Source organism: Lytechinus variegatus, chromosome 14 (assembly GCF_018143015.1).
Source record: "Lytechinus variegatus isolate NC3 chromosome 14, Lvar_3.0, whole genome shotgun sequence".
Classification (NCBI taxonomy): Eukaryota; Metazoa; Echinodermata; class Echinoidea; order Temnopleuroida; family Toxopneustidae; genus Lytechinus; species Lytechinus variegatus.
This window is the reverse complement of record NC_054753.1, coordinates 22,113,353-22,137,749: the sequence shown is the minus strand read 5'-3', so window position 1 is coordinate 22,137,749 and position 24,397 is coordinate 22,113,353. Positions and strand designations below refer to the sequence as shown.

Below are 24,397 nucleotides of genomic sequence, written 5' to 3'. Positions count from 1 at the left end.
GCGCCTGGCTATACATGAAAACGTCCGTAGTGCAATCCCCTGCCGCGGCAGCTATATGCCCATGAGCAAGGCATTTAATCTACAATGCTCTTATATCCTGCTTTCAAATATATACATGTAAATGGAAATGCTATATGCATTATTGGTAACTAGGTGTGAACGTGTTTGAAAAAAAACAATAACAAAATTGGCTGTGTGTGACAGTGTTTGGGGAGGTGCCGTGACCGACTGGTCTATTACGGGTGCAAGGCATATAACGGAAATAATATAAGCATTCATGGTAACTGGGCGTTGTGGAGTGCGCCTGTAATCCAAGCTGTGGGGGAAGTTACAAATTGATGCAGAGGTTCGAGCCCTGGTCACGTCTTTCAGATGGTGACGTTAAAGGTCGGTCCTAGACGTAAATAATCATATCTGATTGATACTTTTTTTTGTTTTGATACACGTCTGACAAAACTCCAATACACACACACATTCATAGTAACTATTTGTGCAATTTTTTTTAGTGTGTGTGTGGTGCAAACATGTGTGTATGTGAGAGAGGGAAAGAGAGAGAGCGCGAGAAAGAAAGAGAGAGAGAGAGGAAGGGGGGGGGGTATATCTTTACTTCGTAAATCGAACACACACGAGATTTGTCGAAATAGTTGCTTGATTGCATGAATTAAGAAAATCGAAAGGCTTAATGTCGTCTCATTACGAATCCCGATCATGGTTACGCAGTTGACGGAACGTATATCCACATTGTCCTCAATATTCTGAGGTTTTTGCTCAATCTCTGCACGAGTAATCCTTTGTATGTTAAGCCACTCCTTTACAAACTTTACACTCGAGTGAGTTTAGCCCGTTTGTTGCCTGAATTTAACAGGCACTTGTTGTCTGCACGTAGTTTTTTTTTATAGTCGAGATGTATGCTTTTGAAGTGTGTCGGCTTTTTCCGTGGGACTATTTCCTTTTGAAAATAACACATTTATTTCACGTTAATTCTAGCTGCGCTCTGAAACTGCTGATTTGTGCCAGATCAATAGCTTCGTTCAGGCATCAGAAAATCACTTCTTTAAAGCTTCGAGGTTGAAACAGCATGATTACTGGCGGGTTGTTTTAAAGAATAAAACTGAATGGACCAACACATGATATCAATCAGCGCCAATACTGTTGATCACCGATTGGAATTGACGGAGTAGAGGTTTGTCTCAGTGTATCCCCTGCATGTGTGAAGCTTATCTTCTAGGTTCTGAGGTGATACTGGTATGAGACTGAAAACTATAAAGTTTGGAAATGAAAGGAAAGGGAAAGAACAACACCGCGACGCCATCGAAAACTTTCGATAACCATGCATTTGAAGGCGATGGTGCGGACGAAGCCAACTCGGTCGTCTCCGAGAAATTCTCTCCACGAATTAAGAACTTTGGAAAGTTTACCTACCCGAACGTATGCAAATACTGCAAGAGCCTGTGGGATAGCAAAGGTGAGATTATGTACTATACAATACAATTCCGAGGGCAAGTATTTTGTATATTCAGCACGAAGGAGTTCAATTCAATTTTATAATGGTTTATTAAAAACATGCCTCGCGGCCAAAGGCTGAATAAAACATCTGTACAATTTACGACAATAGAATTATACTCAAATACAAACATGAAATGAAATCACTAGTACTTCTTAATATAATACAAAGAAATAAATTGTTGAAAGTAAATAAAATCATACATTGTATTTAACATAATAAATATTAAGTACGCAAATTATAACCATTACAATGAGGCACATTATACACGCATGAATGAAAAGTATAAAAGAGAAATGGGAAGGATAAAGACGGCAAAGGGGGACAGACAGAAAATCTGAGTTAGGGGAAGGGTAATTAAAAGGAGATATAGATAGAAGGTACAGAGAGAGGATTGGGCCAGAAAGATGAAGAAAGTAGTGGCGAAGATTAAACAAAAGGTATGCATGTGACAACAAATTAAGTACAAAGTAGAGCTGAGTGGGGCAAGGCAGTATAGAATGAGGATGACCATCCTAGCAAATAAAGAAAACTATATCAATCGTATCACATATCGTCGGGGGGGGGGGGGGGTCAACAAATTTATAGTGCATGCATGTAGTGGTGAGGTTTACTAACCTTTGACATGTTTGAGCACAACTGTATATCAACAGGATCAAGGGGAAACTAGTGATATTCCATATATTCTTTGAGCGTACAAAACTCACTCGCCAGTATTGTATGGCCTCCTGAATTCAGAATGCATTCAACATGGGAAAACAACCTTTTAGGCTTTTATCAAAGGCTTACAATAGGTTTATTCTATTCACAGTGACCACGATATGAATTGACAAAGAGATCAGTCACCTATTGACTGATTTCTGTAAATTCTAATCTTGCAGTCTTCGGTCTACTGGTTCACCTGTAAATTATGGCTCTACTTCGGGAGGTGCCAAAGGTATTTGTTAAAAAACCTACATGGAGTGACAAACTTACTTAAGGTCTTTGAGCGCATCATTAAAAGACTCGACGGACGTCTTTTCCGACAGTTGCCATAGTGACGGTACTCCTTAGCCAATCAGAGTCGAGGAAAATTGTCAGATCTGACAACTTGTCGGATGAAAATATTGATGTAACGCTCCCCTGATGTCTTTTAAAAAATTCCTGGGTCCCATTTCATAAAGCTTGTTATAATAACAAAATTGCAATAACAGTTTAAAGCTACTGAAATCCTGCAATTTGATTGGTTGATTCAAAATTTGTCATGGAAATTTTGCACTTGTTACTGTAACAAGTCTTAATGAAACGGAACCCTGGGGCCGATTGCACGAAATGGTCTTTCCAAGGACCGTCTTTCGTGTCGCCCATCTTTTATGATACGCTGTATGCGGGGTGTTTCTGAAATTTATGATAAAGAATAAGATTCGTTAGCTTGCTTTTAAATCAAATTCTATACAATGTCATGATATATCACATCATTTTTATGAACAAATATTTTGTTTATTTTAACGGACGAATGAAATATATTTGCAGATGATTTATTTAAAATGCGTTTCACATGGCGCATCATAAAAGATGGGCGACACGAAAGACGGTCCTTGCAAAGACCCTTTCGTGCAATCGGCCCCTGGTCCCAAGTCGGGTATTTTGGATGGTGACTGTATCCTATACATGCTATATAAGCATCTTCAAATTCAATTTTTTTCCACAGTACTTTTCCACAGATTTCCATTTCCCTTTACCATATCCTCATTTCTTTATTTCTGTTAATAACTACTTGAAATCTTCTACAAAAATTCTTTGTCTTTGACTGTCATCATGATTGTTGGTACTCATAATAAGAAGTCAAATCACCTGACCTACTTGCTTCACTGCCTCCTTTATCTGCTAAAAATATTCTTTCCGTATTTTTTGCGGAATAGGAAATAAAGGCCACCCCAGACAAAACTTAACAAAAAACGTAGAAGGCCTACACATTTAAAAAAAATGGAAAGTGCCCATAATATAATACCATAATAATAATAATAATAACGTTTTATTTACCCAGGGTAGCCACTTCAGTTAGGAAACTGCTCTACCAGCGGGCCCTGCATAACATAATAATGTTATTACCCTTCTCCATCTAAATGCTGAGCGCCTAGCAAGAAGGCAGAAGGTCCCATTTTTATAAGTCTTTGGTATGAGTCGGCCGAGGATCGAACCCACGACCTCCCGTTCACGAGGCGAACGCTCTGCCACTGAACCACATGCATGGACCTTGTAATACAGAGTCCGGGAATCGAATCCCAGGCTTACAGGGAGTCGGGCGCCGTAATTAAAGACGCCTCACATCTCACGATTGGTCTGCGACCCGATTTTGGAATACAGCATCATGGCAAAATTTGATGCAAATATTGTTATATTGAACATCTAAAGGGGCACGAGGTATAAGTTGAAAAATTTTGCAACGAACAGAGTTATTCGTACCGTTGTCCTAACACAAATTTTGTCAGGTGCGTGGCATCAAGTATACAAGTAAGGATTCAACACCAGGGGGGTGTTTCACAAAAATTTAAACATGACTTAAGTCGCACTTAAATGCCGACGCGTACATGATATGCAACGCGCGATCTTATTGATAGATACGCATTAGTGCGCGTCCTCATCACACGATCTGACCAATGCGGTCAAGCCTTTCATACCGTACGCAACTCGGTATTTAAGTGCGACTCTAAGTCATACTTAAATCTTTGTGAAACACCCCCCAGTTGTGGTAACGATCTCAAAATGAATTGGAACAGAATCCAATAAAACTACCACCCAAGTGAAATAACCACTCAAGTATTCATATGTATAAATAAAAGATATGTGCCAAATGACTCTGGAAGAAAATGCGTAATTGCTGAGATATGAACAAAGAATACATGTAAGTACGGAAATACATTAATGTCGGGTACTTTTCCAAGCAATAATACATGCACTCTACCACATATGCTTTTCAACAGAATTAGCGGTTTAAGCTAATCTTTCATAATTTTACAAAGATAAATTTCTATTAATACACTAGATATTTTTATATTATAATAAGGTGACAACTAACCTTGATATAAAAAAAATTCTCATGAAATAACTGTTTGCTGCAACTACTTTCTTAAAATCGTAAAATTTGATCATCTTCAAATTTCAATTGAATCTGGATTAATTGACTTTTGCTTCCTCTTTGTTGACGAGATCTATATCCATAATTCATAATGGGTATATCAGAAAAAATCCTATTTCTGTGTCTTTTCTTGATGAAATATTAATATCAGTTACAATAAAAGTTATATTCGAATGACCCCTTTAAGGTAATTCCACAAGGCACTGTTTGTTCTTATAATATGCAAACATTACAGAGCGTTCACTTGCAGGCCAAATATGCCTACACAAGAACAATTAAAAATGATATAGGTAGAGGCAAAAGAACATATCAATTCTCATGCACTTCTCCCAGTTTATTCTTGAACGGTTGTTTAAGTTTAAGGGCCTATCCACAACAAGCTTTTGCTTTACTTTTGGTCCATCCAATTAGAATCTGCTTTTATATTGTAATCATGCATACTATTTCGGAATGAGTTGTATGTTTTTCTTTGTATTTTGATTGATTTGTGGAAAATAACTGAAATGAAATGAATTTGTGGGGGAGGGGCTGATCATGCAAAAAAAATCACAATCACAGTCATGGTATGTTTTGAAAAATATTTTTTTTACACGGTTTCGGACAGAAGTGGGGGCTGAACCGTGCGCCATCCATCCGTTTTGGCCTCCTGTTTATGAAATATCGAGTAAGTTTCAATCAAAGTGTATAAAACCATATTTTACTGGCAGACCATACGCCAGCAGTTGTAGAATTGATCGAACTTTTGTTTTGCAAGTAGTAGTTTGAGAGCAATTAGTACATGATTTACAATTTATTCATGACTTTTATTTTTGAATAATTGTCAACAGCTTGTTTTTATAGGTGTGGATGTGATCATAGTTCAAATAAAGTTTTGTAATTACCACGATTGCGGTGGAATTCAATTTGTTTTTTAATTCATGATGATGAATTCAATTTTACTATGTTCAAACTTGCTTGATGCGAGAAGAGAATAAAGGTTTATTGAACAAATAAAAGGGTCAAGATCCCTGCAACATGGTTTTTCTTCCTGTGGAACCGAACGGATGGGGTGTTCCTTCAACCTGTGTCTATTGAAAAAGACTTCAGTAGGGCTACTTGGAATTAAGTTTTGCTACGTCTTGCAAACCTCTGACAAGCTTCCTGGTTTTAAAGAAGAGAGTTCTGTATACAGAATAAATGTTGAATGAATGTATACTGTGCCCACAAAAGTGTAAATGTAACGCTATCGCAACGCACGTGCGAAAAGTTTCCAATCTAAATACAGACAGATAGATACTTGTTTATGTATTTAGTTTTGTTTACCCAGGATAACCCCATCAGTGGACTAAGCACTGTTTTTCTTTGGGGCCCTGCATACAAGTAACACATACCTTTAACAAGTATAAACAAAGAAAAGGTATTAAACAAGGAAGAAAATATGTTCAAAGAGACAAGCAACCTGCAGAACATACACGCAGACATACTGAAATACATGTGTGTATCCAGGGGGGGGCGGTGGGGGCGGTCGCCCCCCCCCAAAACGTCCCCAAAAAGAAAAAAGAAGGGAAAAAAGAGAGGAGAAAAGGAAAAGGGAAGGGAGGAAAGGGAAGAAAGGTAGCTTTGTGTTTTTTCTTTTTATTCTTTATTTTTTTCTCAAAAGAGAAACTCCTTCACTCTTCTTGCTCTAAATTCATATATGAATTTTGCTTCCGCGCTGCGCGCGGTTAAATGACAATATTGAAGTTCTCCATTGTTCCCCCACCTTTTCTCTAACCTTGTTTTTCCACCTTAGCTATGTGCTTCTTGCCAGTTAAAGTTAAAATTGTATATATTAGGGCATGAATTTGAGTAAAGTTAGGCCGAAGTAAATATATGAAGTTATCTTTTTTTTTCAATTGATCGCGCAACTTCTGGTCTGGTCGGCTCCGAGCGGGTAAAATCTTTATATCAGTTTCTGCCGTCACCTCCATAAAGTCAGCTTCTCCCGCTTTTCAGCTCATTACTATAAACAACCATAATTTGGGGGCAAACAGGTTCCTAATTTAAAAAGAGTAAGGTATGGAATTCGTGTCGTATTAAATAAAAAAGTACAATATTTTTTTATCAAATTGTATTAAACTTCATGTCATTTCCCTGTATACATTCATCTCCTGTCCTGTTTTGCGCCCTCAGTTTGAAATTTTGAATGACACTTAAGCTTCTTTATATTCAAAATGAAGCGCTTCAGGATAAGTAAAAAAATAATCATCCTTTATTATACAGTGCGTATCAAAAAAAAACGGGACAGATTTGAAAAGTCTATAAAAATTTTTTTTTCAAATAATGATGTCTATATTTTGGTGTTGATAGATGCTCTAAGGTCTTATCTTTGAAATGCAATTTAAAAAAATGAATTTTATTCATGCTTGAGCGAACACGGGACGTTTTTGTTGGGGGTTCAAAAAGAGGCTTGCACCAGAATTGCAGAATATGTGTAATACAATGATCAGACTTCTTGCTAATCAGGAAACTTCCTCTTGACCTTTACATTATCTGTGCCACAATTTTCGAATTATGCTGTCAAATTTCATTTACAAAGTTATTTATTTAATTGAATTATTTTGTTTTTTCATTTAAACTTCTCTTACCTTTAATTTTCCTTCATAAGTAACTGAGAAAGGAAGATTTTTTTGTCAACCCAAGCAAGAAGATTTGAATTATTAATTTGGAAAACTTGTGATTATTCAAATCGTTTTATTATGTGAAACAAATAATGTTATGTACCTTTAAAAGACATGAATCTATTTTTCAAGGGGTCATTAATTCCTTGACCAAGTTTAATTGCTTGACAGGAAACACAGGAAGGGATTCATGTTTTCAATGACAATGGTGTATTGAGTCAATTTTGAGGGAGCTAGATATGGCAGATCGGGTAAAATGTATTAAAAAGTTGTGAGCGAGCGAAGTGAGCACGCAAATATTCCCACTCTTTTTTAATTACAATATCAAATTTTGTGATAGATTTTGACATAATATTCAGAAAATGATATCATATTTTACTTTCTATCTTTCCTTATTTCCTGTCCACGTTTTTTCTTGGTCATGATTTTTTTTTAATTGAGGGGGGGGGGGCAACCCGAGCGCCCGCCCATCTGTGTGGCTTTGTTCAAAAGGCACGACAACCTTTGTAGCACATAATGAAAAGATTTGAGAAAAAATCCATGCTCTCCCATAATTCGGTTGAAAAAAAATAATTTTAGCTTGAAGAAGGAATATCCAAAGTTAACAGAGAGCATATTAAAAAGAAATAACAGAATAATTCAAGCAAATAAATAGATCTGAAAATGAATTTTGACCGCATGATTTGAAAATTATGGCAAAGATAATAAAAAAGGTTAAGAGGAAGTCTGCTAATTAGCAAGAAGTCCGAACATCATATTACTCATATTCTGCAATTCTGGCGCAAGCCTCTTTTTGAACCCCCAACAAAAACGTCCCGTGTTCGCTCAAGCAAGAACGAAACTAAATTTTTTGATAGCATTTGAAAGACAAGACCTTAGAGCACCTATTAACACCAAAATATAGACATAATAATTTGAAACTAAAATTTTATAGACTTTTCAAATCTGTCCCGTTTTTTTTGATACGCACTGTATAGATAGATAATTTCAATAAATCACAGAAGTTTCAATTTTATGCGCACTATTTTCCTTGTAATGAAGTTCAATAATCTTAGAAAATCAATTGAATAAGAGACGATTGGGTATTAGAGATATTTACATTTGATGAAACGTCCGCCCTTTGAAATTTCAGAGTTTCATTGCTCTGCGCGGGGAGGAATATCTTCCTCTACCAATCTTCTCCTCTGTTTTGCGAGTTAAAAATATGCACTGATGCTAAATTGTTTGTAATCAAATCTGATCTTTCCAAAGAAAGTTTCAATATATCTTTGAGAATACCCTTTTCTCGGGACCCTTTTTATGGCAAGAAAATTTGATAAAACACTTTAGCTTCCGCGCTTCGCGCGGAGTTATTATCATTTTAATTTCCTCCATTGTATACCTCTTTTGTGTGTTCACAATCACTTTTGAAAACAAGGTTTAAAATCGCAATATAGTCAACCAAATTGGAGGTACTAGAAACAAGAGAAACGGCTCCTTTTCATTTTAATTTATGAAACACTAAAAGCTTCGCGCTTCGCGCGGGAGGGGGAAACTCCCCCTCCCTGCACCCACCCCCTAGGGAGCGCGCTTCGCGCGCTCTGTAAGTGTTGGCACGCTTCGCGTGCATTTACCGCCCCCTCCAAAATGAAATCCTGGCTACGCGGTTGGTATGTAGAACAAAAATAAACTTTTGTTGTATTATTACACGGTCGGGTCCTAACGTTTGAAAAATGTCTTCCAGTAGGCCCTACGTGAACAATAATTATTCATATGTCAGTAACATAGTAAGCATAATTAATTTCAGAGAGAGAGGGAAAAAATCGCAATATTTCCTATCATTATTGTTTCTTAATTTATACACTGTTATACAAACCATAAAGTTTTCTTATTTTTTTATAATGAAGTAACCAACCATAAAGTTGATTTCGATGTACAATAATGAGAGACAACTTTGTGATACAAATACAACATAATCTGTAATAAGATATTCTTTAGGTCACACACCTGGATATCGGTTTATATTACCTCAACTGTTTGATTTCAGCTAAATTGGCTCAGATGGTGAAATACACAAACTTTTTATTTAAAATTCAGAAGTTTGTCATACAATACCATGCACGTAATTAGTGTAAACCCAATGCATGTTACAGAATGCAGGGGCGGGGGCCTCTGCACGTGAAGTAGGTTTCATGTACAAAGTATATCTTAAATGTTATATTTTTCAGCTTTCCATTGCTTTAAAACAATCATCTAAAATACATTTATTTCAAAATAAAACTTGGACGAAATCAATCTAATGAGCTCACTGGATTTTAATTCCAATTCTTTTAAGAGTGATTTCTTTTGTTGTGGGGGGGGGGCAGGAATGTGTAAACGTTTCATTGTATGAAAGTTTCTCTTTCATAACATAATTGCTTTATATATACACACAAAAGGACATGTTCATGTCAGTTCAATTCAATTTAATTCATTTTTATTTCACAAGCCGATTAAAAGGCTCTTTAAAAACAACATAAATACAGTTAAAAAAATCAAGGATAACAAAATGTATATCAGCTCATGCCAGAATATATACATGTTCCATAATGCATTACAAACAAAATACATGTGAACTTATCTTTTCAGTGGAAAGGAAAATATACAAAAATGTGTTCTAAAAATATTGAAAGGCTTGTGAGGCAAACCTAAAAAGGCTTATAGAGGCCTGCAGGCAAGGTAGCCTGAATAAGAAAAAATAGATTCAGATACAACAGAAGAACACAAGGTTGGAGCAATAGGCTGAAAAAAGGGGTCAAGGAGTCAAAGAGAAGAGAGGAGAATAGGGAGAAGAGGTAAAGGAAATTAAAGGGAAAATGAAAGATAGGAGAGAAGTGAAGAATAAGAACAGCTTCAGAGTAGGAAAGATGGGCGAGAGAGACTTGATATAAATATGCAAGTATATATGTATATTATAGGAGACATTCCTTAAGGCCAGACAAACCCAACACAAAAACAACTACATACAGACATACATACCCTGATGTATTAAGTTACTATAATTATATTCAATGTGAGCTTGTAGAAAAGACTTGTAATATTTCTTTAATATATTTAAAGAAGGTGAGTTATTTAAGTAGGATAGCGTATTATCGAGTTTGAAGAGAGCATGTTTGATTTCAGAAATGGGGTGCGGAGATTTTTGTTACGTCTAGTGGAGCAAGAATGAAAGGAGTCTGCTCTAGAGAACATGTAAAAAATATGAGGTAATTTTTTTTGTATTTGTTAAGCCGTTTGGTCTTAAAAAAAAATGTCTGGAAGTCGTAAAATATTCAGCTGCTTAAATAGATCGAGGGGTGTGTGCGCGTGGAAATATGCATGCCAGAGTGCGGATGACCTACTACTTTTGGCATGTTTGGAGGAACAGTGTATATATGGTTCAGAGCTTTGGAAGATGCTCTGCCCCGTGATATGTTTCCACAATTTAAGTATGACAAGAACAAAGTGTCATATAGCAGATGAATTTTTTCAGGTAATACATGCGATAATTTATAGCTAATACCACAATTTTCTTCATTTTCTTGACAAAACTTGATTAAACTGTCTATGCGACTTTTCCCATTTCAGTTCTGGTCAATAACCACACCAAGAAATTTAATACAACTGACTCTCAATAGGATTCGAATTTAGAATGCATACCTAATTCTTGATTAAGGCCGAAATTCAGAATTTTTTTTTAATCAATTGAGAGTTTATTAGCTTGAAACCACTTTAGTAAATTGGCAAGATTGCTGTTCATATATTCTAGGAGTTTTGCAGGGTCTTTCTTACTAAATATTAAGTTTATGTCTTCAGCACATAAAACGGTGTTAGAGAATTATTAATATCATTGACATGTAAAAAAAAAACAACGGGCCTAGGATTGACCCTTGCTGAATTTCGCACAGGAATTAGTATCAACACAAGTTAATTTCTCCCGCACTTTTGGATAACTTTCTATAAGATCAAATGCTATACCTCGAATACCATAGTAATCATGGTAATCGTGGTAATTCTACTATCCTTATTCGTACCCTTTGGCACATAAGGCCTCCACGCTTTCTTTTCATTTTTTGCGGTCGCCTTTGCCTCATTCCAACTCTTCCATCGGTACTATACTTCTCTCCATTTTGCTTTCCTCCCTTTTACGTTTCCTCCTGGATTCCATGCATGGAGCAGTGTAACAATGGTGGCTATCTTGCTTTCTGAGAACATGTCCTATTCATTTTCAACGTTTTCCTTTGACTTTCTGACTCGATTTGTTAAGCTAAGTGAGACTGTTAACCTCATCAATGCCAAAAATACTTGGCCAGAATATTTGAAGTTCTCTTTTTATGCACTGATATTGACACGAATCTAGCTTTTCTTCATCCCTTTTGTCGATCTTCCATCATGTTTCACAACCATAGAGAAGTTCAAGTCTGACTTATGTTTTGAACAAGTTAATTTGGGTTTTCTTCCATACTTCTTAGACCTAGATCCACACCTTATTCAGTTTCACAAAAAACATTTCTGGCTTTATCAATTCTGCTCATGGTGTCATTTCTCCACCACCCTCTTTACAAATGGTTGCGCCAAGATAGTAATACAATTTCTTAATCATGATATCGAAGGTATCGAATGCCTTAGAGAGATCAGTAACAATTCTTTTAAAATGTTTCTTTTTATTCATGGCATCCGACATCCTATTTATGAAATATAAAAGTGCATGTTCGATGGAATGATTTTTACGAAAACCAAAATTGGCTTCTATGTAATAATTGATTTCTTTCAATAAAGAGTGGAAATTTGTTGTAAATATTGTTTTCAAGTATTTTGGAGAATATGTCAGGATAGAAATAGGTCTGTAGTTATTTATATTTGTCACCTTTTTTGAAAATTTGAATAATTTTAGAGACCCTAATTCATCAGGAAAAATGTCTTTCATAAACATTTGATGAATTTCATGCTTTATGAATTTTGACAATACTAGTATATCACCTGAATATATCATCAAAACCACTTCAATTGCTATTCTTCATGCTTTTCACATATTGAATCATTTCGCTGGGGCTATAGTAGGGGAGAGGAAAGTGTTCAAGGTAGATGTACTATTATTAAAAGAGTCAGTTGAGTAATATTTAAGCTATTATCATCCCTAAAATCTTCATCAAAATTACACTCGTCAAGTAGAGGAGAAAAATGTATATCTAGATCCTCAAAATGTGGAGTTCGTACAGGTAAACAATCACAACAATTAAACAGTAAAAATAGAAAGATTGATACTACAAGTGGGTAAGATGAAAGTACCCGATATACACTCAAGACATTAAAAATTGGAAGATTAATATGGTCATCATGTACAATCTAGTCCTTGACTTTTCAGGAAAAAATGCATAAGCATGATTTTGACCCGCAAACTTAATTTACAAAAATAATCATGATTACTTTATTTTCAAATTTCTAGGTGAACTATTTACATTTGTGGGGAGAGTGTATTTGCGTTCGTGGACCTTTTTTAACTGTTGTTGGTGTAACAGGATGGGGGGGGGGGTAGAATCATAGGCGGCGGAAGCGGGGGGGGGACGTGTCCTCCCCTTAATTTTAGGTGGGGGGACGGTCCCCCCTAAAATTTAGGCTGATGACCTATTTTTTTTTTTTTGCTTGTCAAAAAATTTTCGATGGCAACTCATGTAATTTCGGTTGATAACCTTTTTGGGGGACGCTTTGCAAATTTTTTACCTGTGTACATCCCAAAATTTCAGGTGGACACCCCCTAAATTGTTTGGCTTCCGCCGCCAATGGGTAGAATAGCCACACATCTTCCAACTTCGTATTTCCAATCCCCGTATTAATCTCGTCGTCTTTAGCACCTATCATTATATTATCTAGATCTCTCTTTTTTTAATGAAACCTTTAATATTGTAGGTTAGATATGAGTTACTGTTATGTATCAAGATCGCTTGTATACACATTTCACCGGTTTCAACCAGAAAACAAGTACGGAAAAATGAAACAAAAGCTGTAAGAATAACTTCAATGTTTTTTTCGAGCAGATTTACGAGAACCATAACAATAGAGTACGAGCATACATTATGGCAGGGTTGTGAGTTCATGCAGTCATCATTTGTTTGCCGAACAAACTAATTATAGAAAGGTAAACATAGCAGAACAAAAGTTCTTGAGCTTTCTAAGGCTTCTCTCAAGTTCTCTGAGTAAAGGAGCCATGAAACCTTTTTTTTAAATCGTATGTATATTGTTAACTTCGATTAAAATGTCAGAATTCAAGGCCATCGGGACGATTTTTTTTTCAGTGGGGGTCCTGACATGGGCTAAAATCTCTCCTAAATGGTAGTGGGAGGACACAATTGATTTTTCCATTGTTCTTTTATACGCACACACACATACAAGGTCACCCCATAACGAAAATCTAATAGCAATGACAATTTAGTTTTGAATTTGACAGGAAAATGAGCAATGAGCAAAACAAAAACAAAATATCTTACATGGCTTGATGAGTTAGATGTGCAATCCAAGGTTATGATAGTCTTGTATTAAATCCAGATAAAATCTAAGTTGGTTGGCGTAGTTTCCTTAAATCAAAGTTCACAATTACGAAATTGATGTTGAAGCACGACGGATAAGCAACGGGTTGAAATGTCTGTGAAGACGATGTTGATGCATGATGATTAACAGTCAATTTCAGCAATTCATGGGTTGAAAAGAGTTCATTAAAACAGGTTGATGATCTCGAACTGAGAATTCCTCTTTCAAAGTAACTGCAAGCAGTTCCTTGATGGCGAGTAAATAATTCCACAGACGATAAACGTTGTATTATGTTGGAACTAAACTAGTCTCTGACATAAAGTCTGGTGTAAACTCTAAGTTCTGATCTGATATGATGATGACCTTGAAGAAACTGCCAGCTTATAAATTTCTACTATTCTGGAAGCTTCTAGTATTGTCTTTAAAAAGAACATTATCTTTCTATTTAGAATAGTCCACTTCTCTAGAATTAACAATGTAAACAACATAGCTAATCATATTGTTCTTTTTACTACCACTTGGAGTCTATTGTGTAGCAATCTCTATTGTTTATCTTTGCACATTCCAGAAATAACAAAAATTGCTCTCATTAAATAGGCATGCCTAACAAAGCTTTACTGAGATATTCTGGAATATTCTTAATCATTATATGCTATGAATATCCTTAGAGGAAATAACTAAATAAATGAATGTATTGCTCTTACAATTGTTATATATAATGATATATACAGTAACTTCTTATCTTTATTATTATAAAAGAACATAGATATTTAATAGTGCGAGCGCGAAGCGCGAGCTCACAATTTTGGAAATTTCATGTATTTTGTCATGAAAATTGTACATTTTTTAAAAGCAATGTTTATGATCCTGAACAAGATGCGTTTGTAACAAATAATTAGTGCTAGCAAGATCAGCGCGAGCAGATATTTTTAACTTTCAAGCCTGATCGAAAAGGGATCTGTCATGAGAAATGTTTGCAGTTACCCATGAAGACTATACATATTTCAAAAATCAAATCAAATAATGCGAGCGCGAAGCGCGAGCTCAAAATTTTGACATTCCTACATGAAAAAAATAAATTTTAAGCACTTTAGGTAATCATGAACAGGATAGGTATATAACTCTACAATTAATGCAAGCGCGAGCGGAAACAAAATTAAGATTTCAGACCTAAAAACGGGAAACTCTATTTATCCTTTGTAAATCAGGAAAAGGATGGATAATTGGGAATCTTCTTACATTATCTAATGTAAGCGCGAAGCACGAACACACAATTTTTGATATTCTTATCTGAAACTTCATAATTTAAGTACGCTTTAATATAGGACAGCCTGAATACATGTTTTTATAATGAAAAATCAATGCGAGCGCAAAGCGAGGGCAGAAAATATTTGAAATTCCGTTCAGAAAAAACGGAATATAAGCACTATTTAACATGTTTAAGCACTATTTCAAGCACTGTGTAGGAAAATTCTGAAGGGGGGGCTACAAAACTTCCATTTTTATTACATTGCTGACATTCGTCATACCAGATTTCCAGGGGAAGCTGCCTATGGGAAATAACACAGGCAGCAACCCCAAGAAAAATTTTGGGGTGTTTTAGCACCCCAGCACCCCCGCTTGCCAGGGCATGTCAGAATTGTATTACTATATTTTACAGTCAGCAAAAACAATACTACTCCAACATATACAAGACTTCAAGTTGTTATTCGACCTAAACTGAACATCTTTTTGTCCATATGGAGATATTTTTTCCAACACTTTTGGTTTATGTGGGGGAAAAGAGAATAGTATTATAATGGGAAGACGACGAGTCGCTGAACAAACTTATCGGTGCGCATCGATAAAGGTTTAAAGCACATTGTAAATAGGGGTTTAGCATTTTGAGAATGTATTCTCTTTTAAAGAATGGGGAAAGAAAAATAGAAAAAGTACAGAGTCCGGGAATTTCAGAAGATTGGATTAAAATTTTAGGAATGCTGTAATTATATGACGAAGGCCTATTCTTTGCACGCATTCCTGCTGGAAAAAAAAACCCTCCTTGTCACAGTGCATTCACAGTGTGTTAACATAGTGGACTATTTGGAAATGTAATTGCAATGTACACTGTTAAAATTTTCACATTTAACAGTGTGAAAATAATTTCGCACTGTGGACACCAAGACAGTGTGTTCACATAGTGCAAATAGTCTATTTAAAAATGTTAATGTAATTCACTCGGCTTAAATATTAAAATTTAACAGTGCGGAAATAATTATACATTAAGCTCTGTGTTCACAGAATGTATATGTGATTCACACTGTTGCATTTTAGAATTTAACAGTGTGAAAATAATTTCTCACTGAATTGATTTTATAGTGGTCTTTGCAAATGTTGTTGTTTCTGTTGGTGGTAACTCTCGTAGAAACTCAGCAGGACAGCATATTGCTGGTAAACGCCAAGCTGGTATATAACCAATTACCTTGGAAACATTTTACGTCTAGGTTAATCAGTCACAATGGCTGACGTAATAGACGGCAGATATCACTCTTGGGCCTTTTTACCAAAGTGGAGACAATGGCGGAGTTGGGATTCGAACTCACAACCTTGCAATTATGAGTCTAATGCTCTAACCACTGGACCACACGACCCGTATATGTGATTCACACTTATATTGTTCACATTAAACAGTGTGAAAATAATATCACACTGTGGACACCTAGACAGTGCGTTCACAGAGTGTACTGTTTGAAAATGTACATGTGATTTATATTTCAGTTGTTCACATTTAACAGTGTGAATATAATTTCGTACTATGGACACCTCAGGAATGTGTTCACATAGTGCACTATTTGACAATGTTAATGTGATTCACTCGGTTTAAATGTTAAAATTTAACCGTGTGAAAGTACTTTCGCACTGTGGACACATCAAGAGTCTGTTTACATAGTGTACAGTATTGTGATTCACTCGGTTTATATGTATAAGAGTGTGAAAATAATTTCACACTGTGCACAACTCGGCAGTGTCTTCATAGAGTTTACTATTTCAAAATGCAAATGTTATTCAAGCTGTTTAAATTGTTCAAATTTAACAATTAACAGTGTGGAAATAATTTCGCACTGTAGACACAAAGACAGTGTGCTCATTTTAAATCGTAAAAGTGATCCACATTGTTAAATGTTAAAATACAAGAGCGTGAAGGTGATTTCAATGTTCCGTATTGTGACTATACCGTGTGAGTAAAAAAAACCCTCACAAAGTCCCAATTTAAGGGGAAAATACGTCAATAACACATAGCCTAATTATTAAATATGGCTGTAAAAATACCTTCTCCTATATAATACCATATTGATGTAGTATATCTTCACGCTTGGATAATCAGTAGATATTCTTAACAGTGATGTAAATTTTGATTTGAGACTGCGATTAATGATGTCAATGATGCCCCGATCCTCCAAATGTTGGATGAAAATCAATTGAAAAATATATTTTCAACATATAACATTAGAATTGTTTAATACAAACTTCTTGGTTTCAATTCTCAAGTTAATTTCACTGAAAATGGATTTGCCAATATGTTTACTAACTCATGTAGGATTATGACGTCATTGGCATATCTGGGGGGGGGGGGTATTTCATGAAAGGACTTGTCGGACGTTTTATCCGGCAAGGACCAGTTTATCCGACAGTTACCATAGGAACAGTGCCTTTCAGCCAATCAAAATCAAGGAAAGATGTCAGATCTGACAACTTTTCGGATGAAAATATTGATGAAACGCTCCCCTGGATTCATTCTTTATTGTACGCATGCAGCCTTGCCTTACTTTGGCGCAAATTGGACTTTACATCACAGTAAAGAAATACCCCCTGATTATTCAAGCGTTATGAACACATGCCATAATGGTATCAAATTATTTGGGAGAAGATAATCTTTCATGCCTTATATAATAAGTTTGTATTTATAACACATTTTCCCCTTTAATAAATGTTTGATTTGTGAGGTGTCTTTTTTTTACTCCTACGGCCACTCTGTTGGAGACCTTTGTTCTTTTCGGTAGGGGTCAATCCCAATCTTTATGAATTAACAATCTAATAAGACAGTGGTCCCGTAACACAAAACCAATCAATTAATCACACATCCAATTTGAACGATTGATTAATAACATAATGCTGCTTCAAGCTGCTCCCTCTGCAGCTTGTCCTCTCCTACTCATATATCAAATGCCCTTATTATGGTCTGGTTGTGGATTTTTTTTCTAAATTTTCTTCTGCTCGAAAGTTGGTCTCTTTCCCGTCTCGTCTCGGAGTCTCTTCACTGAATTTGTTTTTATTACTATTATTATCATCCTGCCTTTTTCTTGTAAGTTTTATGATTTTGTTCAATCTTGTAAATCTTTTGTAAATATCGTGATTTTTTATGAGATATCTTAATAAATACTTAAATAAAAAAAGAATGATATCATAATACTGCAACCTAGCGTCAGTTTAGCACATTGTGAGCATGCGATAATATTAAGACGCAACGGATTTAGCTGGAGATGGAAGGATTGATTTCGGGGCCCGGGGGCGCACTTACGTTGGCGAGTGGATACCATGCGCGACCAAAAAAACACGTAAAAAGGATGTCTTTTTACCGATAGGGCACGTTACGTACGTAACGTGATAAGGGTGTCAAAAACACGAAAATTATGAAAAAAGGGTATCGATTTCGCTAGGAAAATTACGTGTTTAGGGTCGAATTTGCGGGGATGATAAAACAAATTTAGAATGTTTTAAAAAGGATGTTCTTTTGGCCCCAAAACTTCGTGTTTAGAGTCCGATTTGCGCGAGGTGTAGAAGGTGGGGTCGTATACTAAACCAAATAAGGTTAAGCCGACGACCGAAGGACCCGTAACAATAAAACATTCCTGTACTTGTTTAGGGGTTCATTTCAGGGAATATTTGCCAAGAGTATCGTTTTGTTTCCAATACTTGTTAAGGGTAGGGTTTCACACGCCAATACTTGTTAAGGGGTGCATTTTCAGAATATGGAAATTACGTGTTTAGGGTGCTTTTCGAGACCCCATGGTCGCGCATGGTATCCACTCGTGAATGGAAGTGCCCCCCCCCCCGGGTTTCGGGGTTACATGAATTTTACATTTCTGTGTTTTTCTTCCAGGCAAGTTACTAAGGAACTGCAGTGGGGGATGTCTTTTTGAATTCTGTCAGATTTCGCAATGTCAACATTCTATATTGTTTGAAATTGCCGAATAGATCTGATAATAAGTAATAATGTTTAAATCGTGCCATGATACACACCCCTACTTCACTTTTGTCTGTGTTAGTTCGTTTCTAACATTACACGACTGTTAAAAACACGAAAACAGCCGTGGTCATGGTGGCATACTATGTAGATCTTTCCATTGTTTACACTAATGCTCCATGTTCATCTTTGTGTTCTTCCAACATTATGTTTCCATATCCATAAGCTGTGTTATAACATAACGAGTTCTTTGCCATGCTCAATGGGTCTGATGGGAGAAAAGGTCGGCCAATGAATATCTCGCGCTAACATATATTAAAGTGGATCTCGAGACCATATGGTACTCTTATCAACAACAAAAAGCTGAATATCTTGGATTTGTTCACGTTATTATTCATAATTAAAGGTAAAGTACCTAAACATGACCGTAAAACAACAATTTTTCCCATAATCATGATAATTTTCCCCATCGTCTTTATTTTTTAAGTTATGTATTGGGCGATTCCATGGTAGAAAAATCAGCCATTTTCACAACATTTTTCAACCTGCTGTCCAAACGAACAAAGAACTTCAATTTGCTTTGTTGTAACATTAAAGTGGCTATATGCAAATAAAAACTGACAACCAAGAAAAATATGTTGTCCATAGGTAAATTAGAGCTTCATATGTTGCTTGTCGTACGGGACATTTCTGCGTCCCGTACGACACACAATATTTTCACCTATAATTTACCAATCAATTTTGGGGGGTTATTAGTTTTTCACATGACTACCCTCTAAAGCTTTACCATTGACAAAAATAATATTTTATTGCTCAAGCATTCGGCTAGGAAACTTGAAATTGTCAAAATGTCCCGTACGACACGTATGGAATCGCCCTATTACAAATTGTCTACAAAATTAATTTGTGTTATGTAAACTTAATACTTTAATTTTGATTTATATTATTTTTATGTTATCATAAATAGATGAACTACTTTGTATTGTACTTTATATGGTCTGTAACAACCGTCTGTTAGAAATAGAATCGAATCCTAATTTGAATTTGATCGTTTTCGTTGCCAATTTAGGAAACACTGAGCTGATTTCCCCATGTGGGTGCGACAGCACATCGCTCCACGTCCATGAGACCTGCCTAGAGTCTTGGCTGAAGAGCAGCGGCAAGGTCCGCTGCGAAGCTTGTAAAACGGTGTACAGTAACAGCAATATCAAAGAACTACGAGCAGAATTGGTCAGTATCAAAATGAAATAAGACTATCACCACCCCCCACACACAATTACCTAGTTCCCCCACTACCCCCCCCCCCCCCGGGCAGGGTCTTGGGAACGATTTTTTTTTAAACAGGGGGTGCTGGTTTAAATTTGAAAACCCCCAAAATAAAATGAAAGTGATTTTGTTCCAGGAAATATTTAATCAGCAAAAAAAAAGAGGAGGGGGGGGGGGGTCGTATATAAAATTAAGCTGTTCTGGGGCCCGTTTCATAAAGGATTTGCAAATGTTGTAACTTTGTCATTATGGCAACTACCATGGTAATCTTGATTGTGATCGGCTGTTGAGCTATGTTGCCACGGTGTCCCCATTTAATATCCTTCTCAAGTTCTCATGTCATAATTTTCAATTTCGTTATGTATTTATCATGTTTATTTTGGGTGTTGTGTTATACCATGTATACATTCAGTTTCACTTTATAATTATTATATCATGACTCTATACGAATCATTTCTAAGGGGTTTTGGAGCATGATTATTTGATGAAAAAAACGTGAATATGTCTTTATCTTAACCCCTCCCACTTTCTTTGTCCAGATGGTTCAGAGAGTTAACTTCTGCCTCATCGCCATTTTCATGCCGATCGGCGTCGTCGTCATCGTCGGCGTCATCACCATACTCGAGATCATCAGACAAGATATAGAACGTGCCGCTGTGACCGGCGAGTCCCTGAACGGCGTCTACGGCATTCCCCTCGATCAGTTCGTCATCCTTTGCCTCCTGTTCGGTGGCCTGACGCTGTTCGCCATCATCAAGAGCATCACAATATTGAGACAGAAACGACTGAAGACACTCGATAGCTTGACCGTTACAAAGGCATGATGATGGTCTATGGCATCATTAAGCAGTTTTCGAAGCTGCAAAGGGGACAGATCCTACAACATAGTAAATCTATTGAAAGAGCCCGTCAAAGCACCATGAACAATTGAGATGTCTTGTCGACAATTGGTGAGTTGGAGCAGTCGATCGTCGTAAAATTCTGAGTCGACTAAGTTGTTTGTCCAGACTGCATCGCTGACAACATTGCTGTTTAATTCACCGACTTTCGACAAAGACTTCTTTGTCATGAAGGGCGTTCAACAATAGATTCTCACCGTCCCAGAAAGCGTCTGTATGGTGGTTGCGAAAATTCCCCATTGATAACGCCGCATTAGAATATAGCTCAACAAAATGGTCTTTGTCTGTTTGATCCAGTTGAGATAAAAATGGCGTCTATGTAGTTGATTTCGCGGGAAGCAAACGTCGATTTCATCGATTATTGAAAAGTACTTTTTCGCGCCCGCGCGGGCAGCGCAGTATGGAATGTAATATCTGGGGCCCGTTTCGTGAAGGATTTGTAACTGTTGTAACTTTGCAATAATGGCAACTACCATGGTGAAAGGGGTCAGCAGCCAATCAGAATCAAAGTTGCCATGGCAGTTTCCATAATGGCAAAGTTACAACAGTTGCAAGTCCTTTATGAAACGGGCCCCTGATTGATATGGAGTACTTGACAGTCATTGACCAAAAGATCTGGAGCACATCCATCCTGCCATGATATCACATACTGTGACCAATATTGGCGATATGATACAGGAGTGGTCAAATGTATATATAGTCCTGTTTTAAGTTTTCGTATGTCTTATTCAAATTCCTACTTCTCAAAATTCCTAATTTTCGTAAATTGTAGTTTTGCAATCCATATTGGTTATGGGTCGATATACGACGTTCTTACTAAATTTACATTAATTTGGATTATTTTTATGATTACTCTGCTCTTTACCCATGCTTATTGATGAAAAAAGACTATGTAAGTTGTATTCAAGATACATGTAGTAAAATGGACAGGAGGACCATGCAAACTTTGCCGACAAATTCAACGTCTATTGTTGGAAATAAGTAGGCTATATATCACAATTGACTATCCATAATCAAGACACCACTATAAACAAGCATTTGGATAGTCCTCCGACACCAACTGATGTCGGGTTTTACACCCAAATCATGCAGCTTTTACGGTACTGTGATACGATATTACAAGTTGTGAAATTTAGAAAATTAAATTTAGAGTTTTAGTCCTCCCACAGCAACTTGTGTCGGCTAATATAAGCCAGTTTATCAGCGATATTAAAAACAGTGAAAAGTGGATAACGAAAAAGGAAGAAAGAATTGTATCCATTGTGTAATTATACGGGTATTTGATATAATAATAATAAAATAATACATAAGATTTACATAGCGCACTTTCCTTCTTGATTAGATGCTCAAGGCGCTTCAGAGCAGAACAACAAAAACTATTTACATATACATGTAATACATTTATGTTTTTAGGTTGCCCTTTCAGGTGGTCACTGAAGTCTGGGTTTTCACTTTTAAGTCGGTTTGCCCCAACCTACGCTGGCGCCACCCAAACTTTTACTAGTAATTTGCGAGCCATCATCAACTTAAAAGAGACCTACTACATTCTTGACTATGTCGTAATTGCAGTATTTAAGTCCCCAAAAGTATTTACTATATTATCTAAACAATTGTGCTTTATTATATTTAATGATTTTATGATCTGTACTGAATAAATTATCATTTAATTATTTTTTCGTATGAATTTGGATTTCAATTATGCCTATCATATAATCTCATTGTAAACTCCTGTCTTCCAAGGGTATCGAAAATGATATATTAAAAACAACTCGTATATATGTTTAAGTATTCATGTAATATTCATAACTTGTGAAGTATTGGAAAGTTGTTATGCTAACATCATTGTTTTTATAAAGTCTTCCAGTTTTAAATGTGATATCTCCTTTGGAAATGGGCATTAAATACATCTAAATAAATTACATTATTGATGTGTTTCCGGAAAAATAAAATGGTCATGTTCATGAACTTAATTCAAAGGTTATCTTTAAGTACTCAACTGTATGTCCGATCCGGAAGAATTAAAAGTGCTATTTGTATGTGGTTGAAAACAATGTATTTACCTCGGTAAATGTGTGTCTGATGTCCTTACAATAGCCCCTCAATGTGAAGTGTATGTTTCGTTTATGTACCATTAAATTGAAATTATATTGAAACATCTCCCTTGATAGAAACATTTTTATTGGAGTATTCGTAACTTTTGAACTCAGAATTCGCTCAATAACTCACAGATCCACTTGATTTGACTTATAATTATTTTGAGGGTACAATTTGAATTTGATGTAAAATAATGTGGAGCGTTGTGGCCCAGTGGATTAGTCTCCGGACTTTGAAACAGAAGGTCGTGGGTTCGAATCCCAACCATGGCGTAATTTCCTTCAGCAAGAAATTGATCCACAATGTGCTGCACTCAACCCAGGTGAGGTAAATAGGTACTTGGCAGGAATTTATTCCTTGAAACGCAGCGCGCGTTACCGTTGCACTGCTAATAAAGCCATGCAGGGTAATTATGGTGCATACACTGTAGAGCGCTTGGAGACTTCTTACAAAGTATTAAGCACTATATAAGCAAAAGCAAGAATAATCATAATTATTAATGTAAAGAGTTATTATTCATGTCGATAATGTTATTTGAGGGGGTGAAATTCAGATCTTAACCCCTTTTATAACAAAATGAGACTTCATCCCTTTTATAACAAAATGAGACTTCATTATCATCACCATTCTTAAATTTACTGCAGGCCAAAAATGATGTTATCTCCCAAAAGGTTGCCTTCACCTGTATTCTACAAGATCGTACCTCGTCCGTTTGATAACGCCATCGACCACGTCGACGGCGCGGCGCAGTTTGTCAGATGTAAAGTAAAAGAAAAAGAAAAGAGGCCAGAATCCGAATACGCTATACTCCTTTGAGTTGCAACAAGGCAACAGATAATATACAAAGTGCTCTACTCGTAATTATTTTGCGTATATGCAAGAGAAAATGTGGTTATTCCATGCAGTTACACGGTTTTGAACGATAATGACGGTAAATTATTCAACAATGTAACAACTGCAAATTAGTGGTATACAACTCTAACAATATGCAATATATTAAACTTTGACTTGGAGAAGAGAATTTATTTTGTAACAATGTGGTCTCTATTATCTATAGTGAAGTGACGATAAAATAGTTCGCGAATGGCAACCAACAGGGCAAGGGGAGTGTCTGTAACGTCACCCCTACTA

General features: G+C 36.2%; 1 protein-coding gene across 1 annotated transcript; it reads left to right on the top strand.

Moving 5' to 3' along the window:
• Positions 1-882: 882 nt before the first annotated feature.
• On the top strand, positions 883-23,325 carry LOC121427425 (E3 ubiquitin-protein ligase MARCHF1-like). The gene is made up of 3 exons (XM_041623816.1): positions 883-1,465; positions 20,077-20,237; positions 20,813-23,325. The coding sequence occupies exons 1-3, from the start codon at positions 1,276-1,278 to the stop codon at positions 21,095-21,097; spliced, it is 636 nt and encodes a 211-aa protein (XP_041479750.1). The 5' UTR covers positions 883-1,275; the 3' UTR covers positions 21,098-23,325.
• Positions 23,326-24,397: the final 1,072 nt, after the last annotated feature.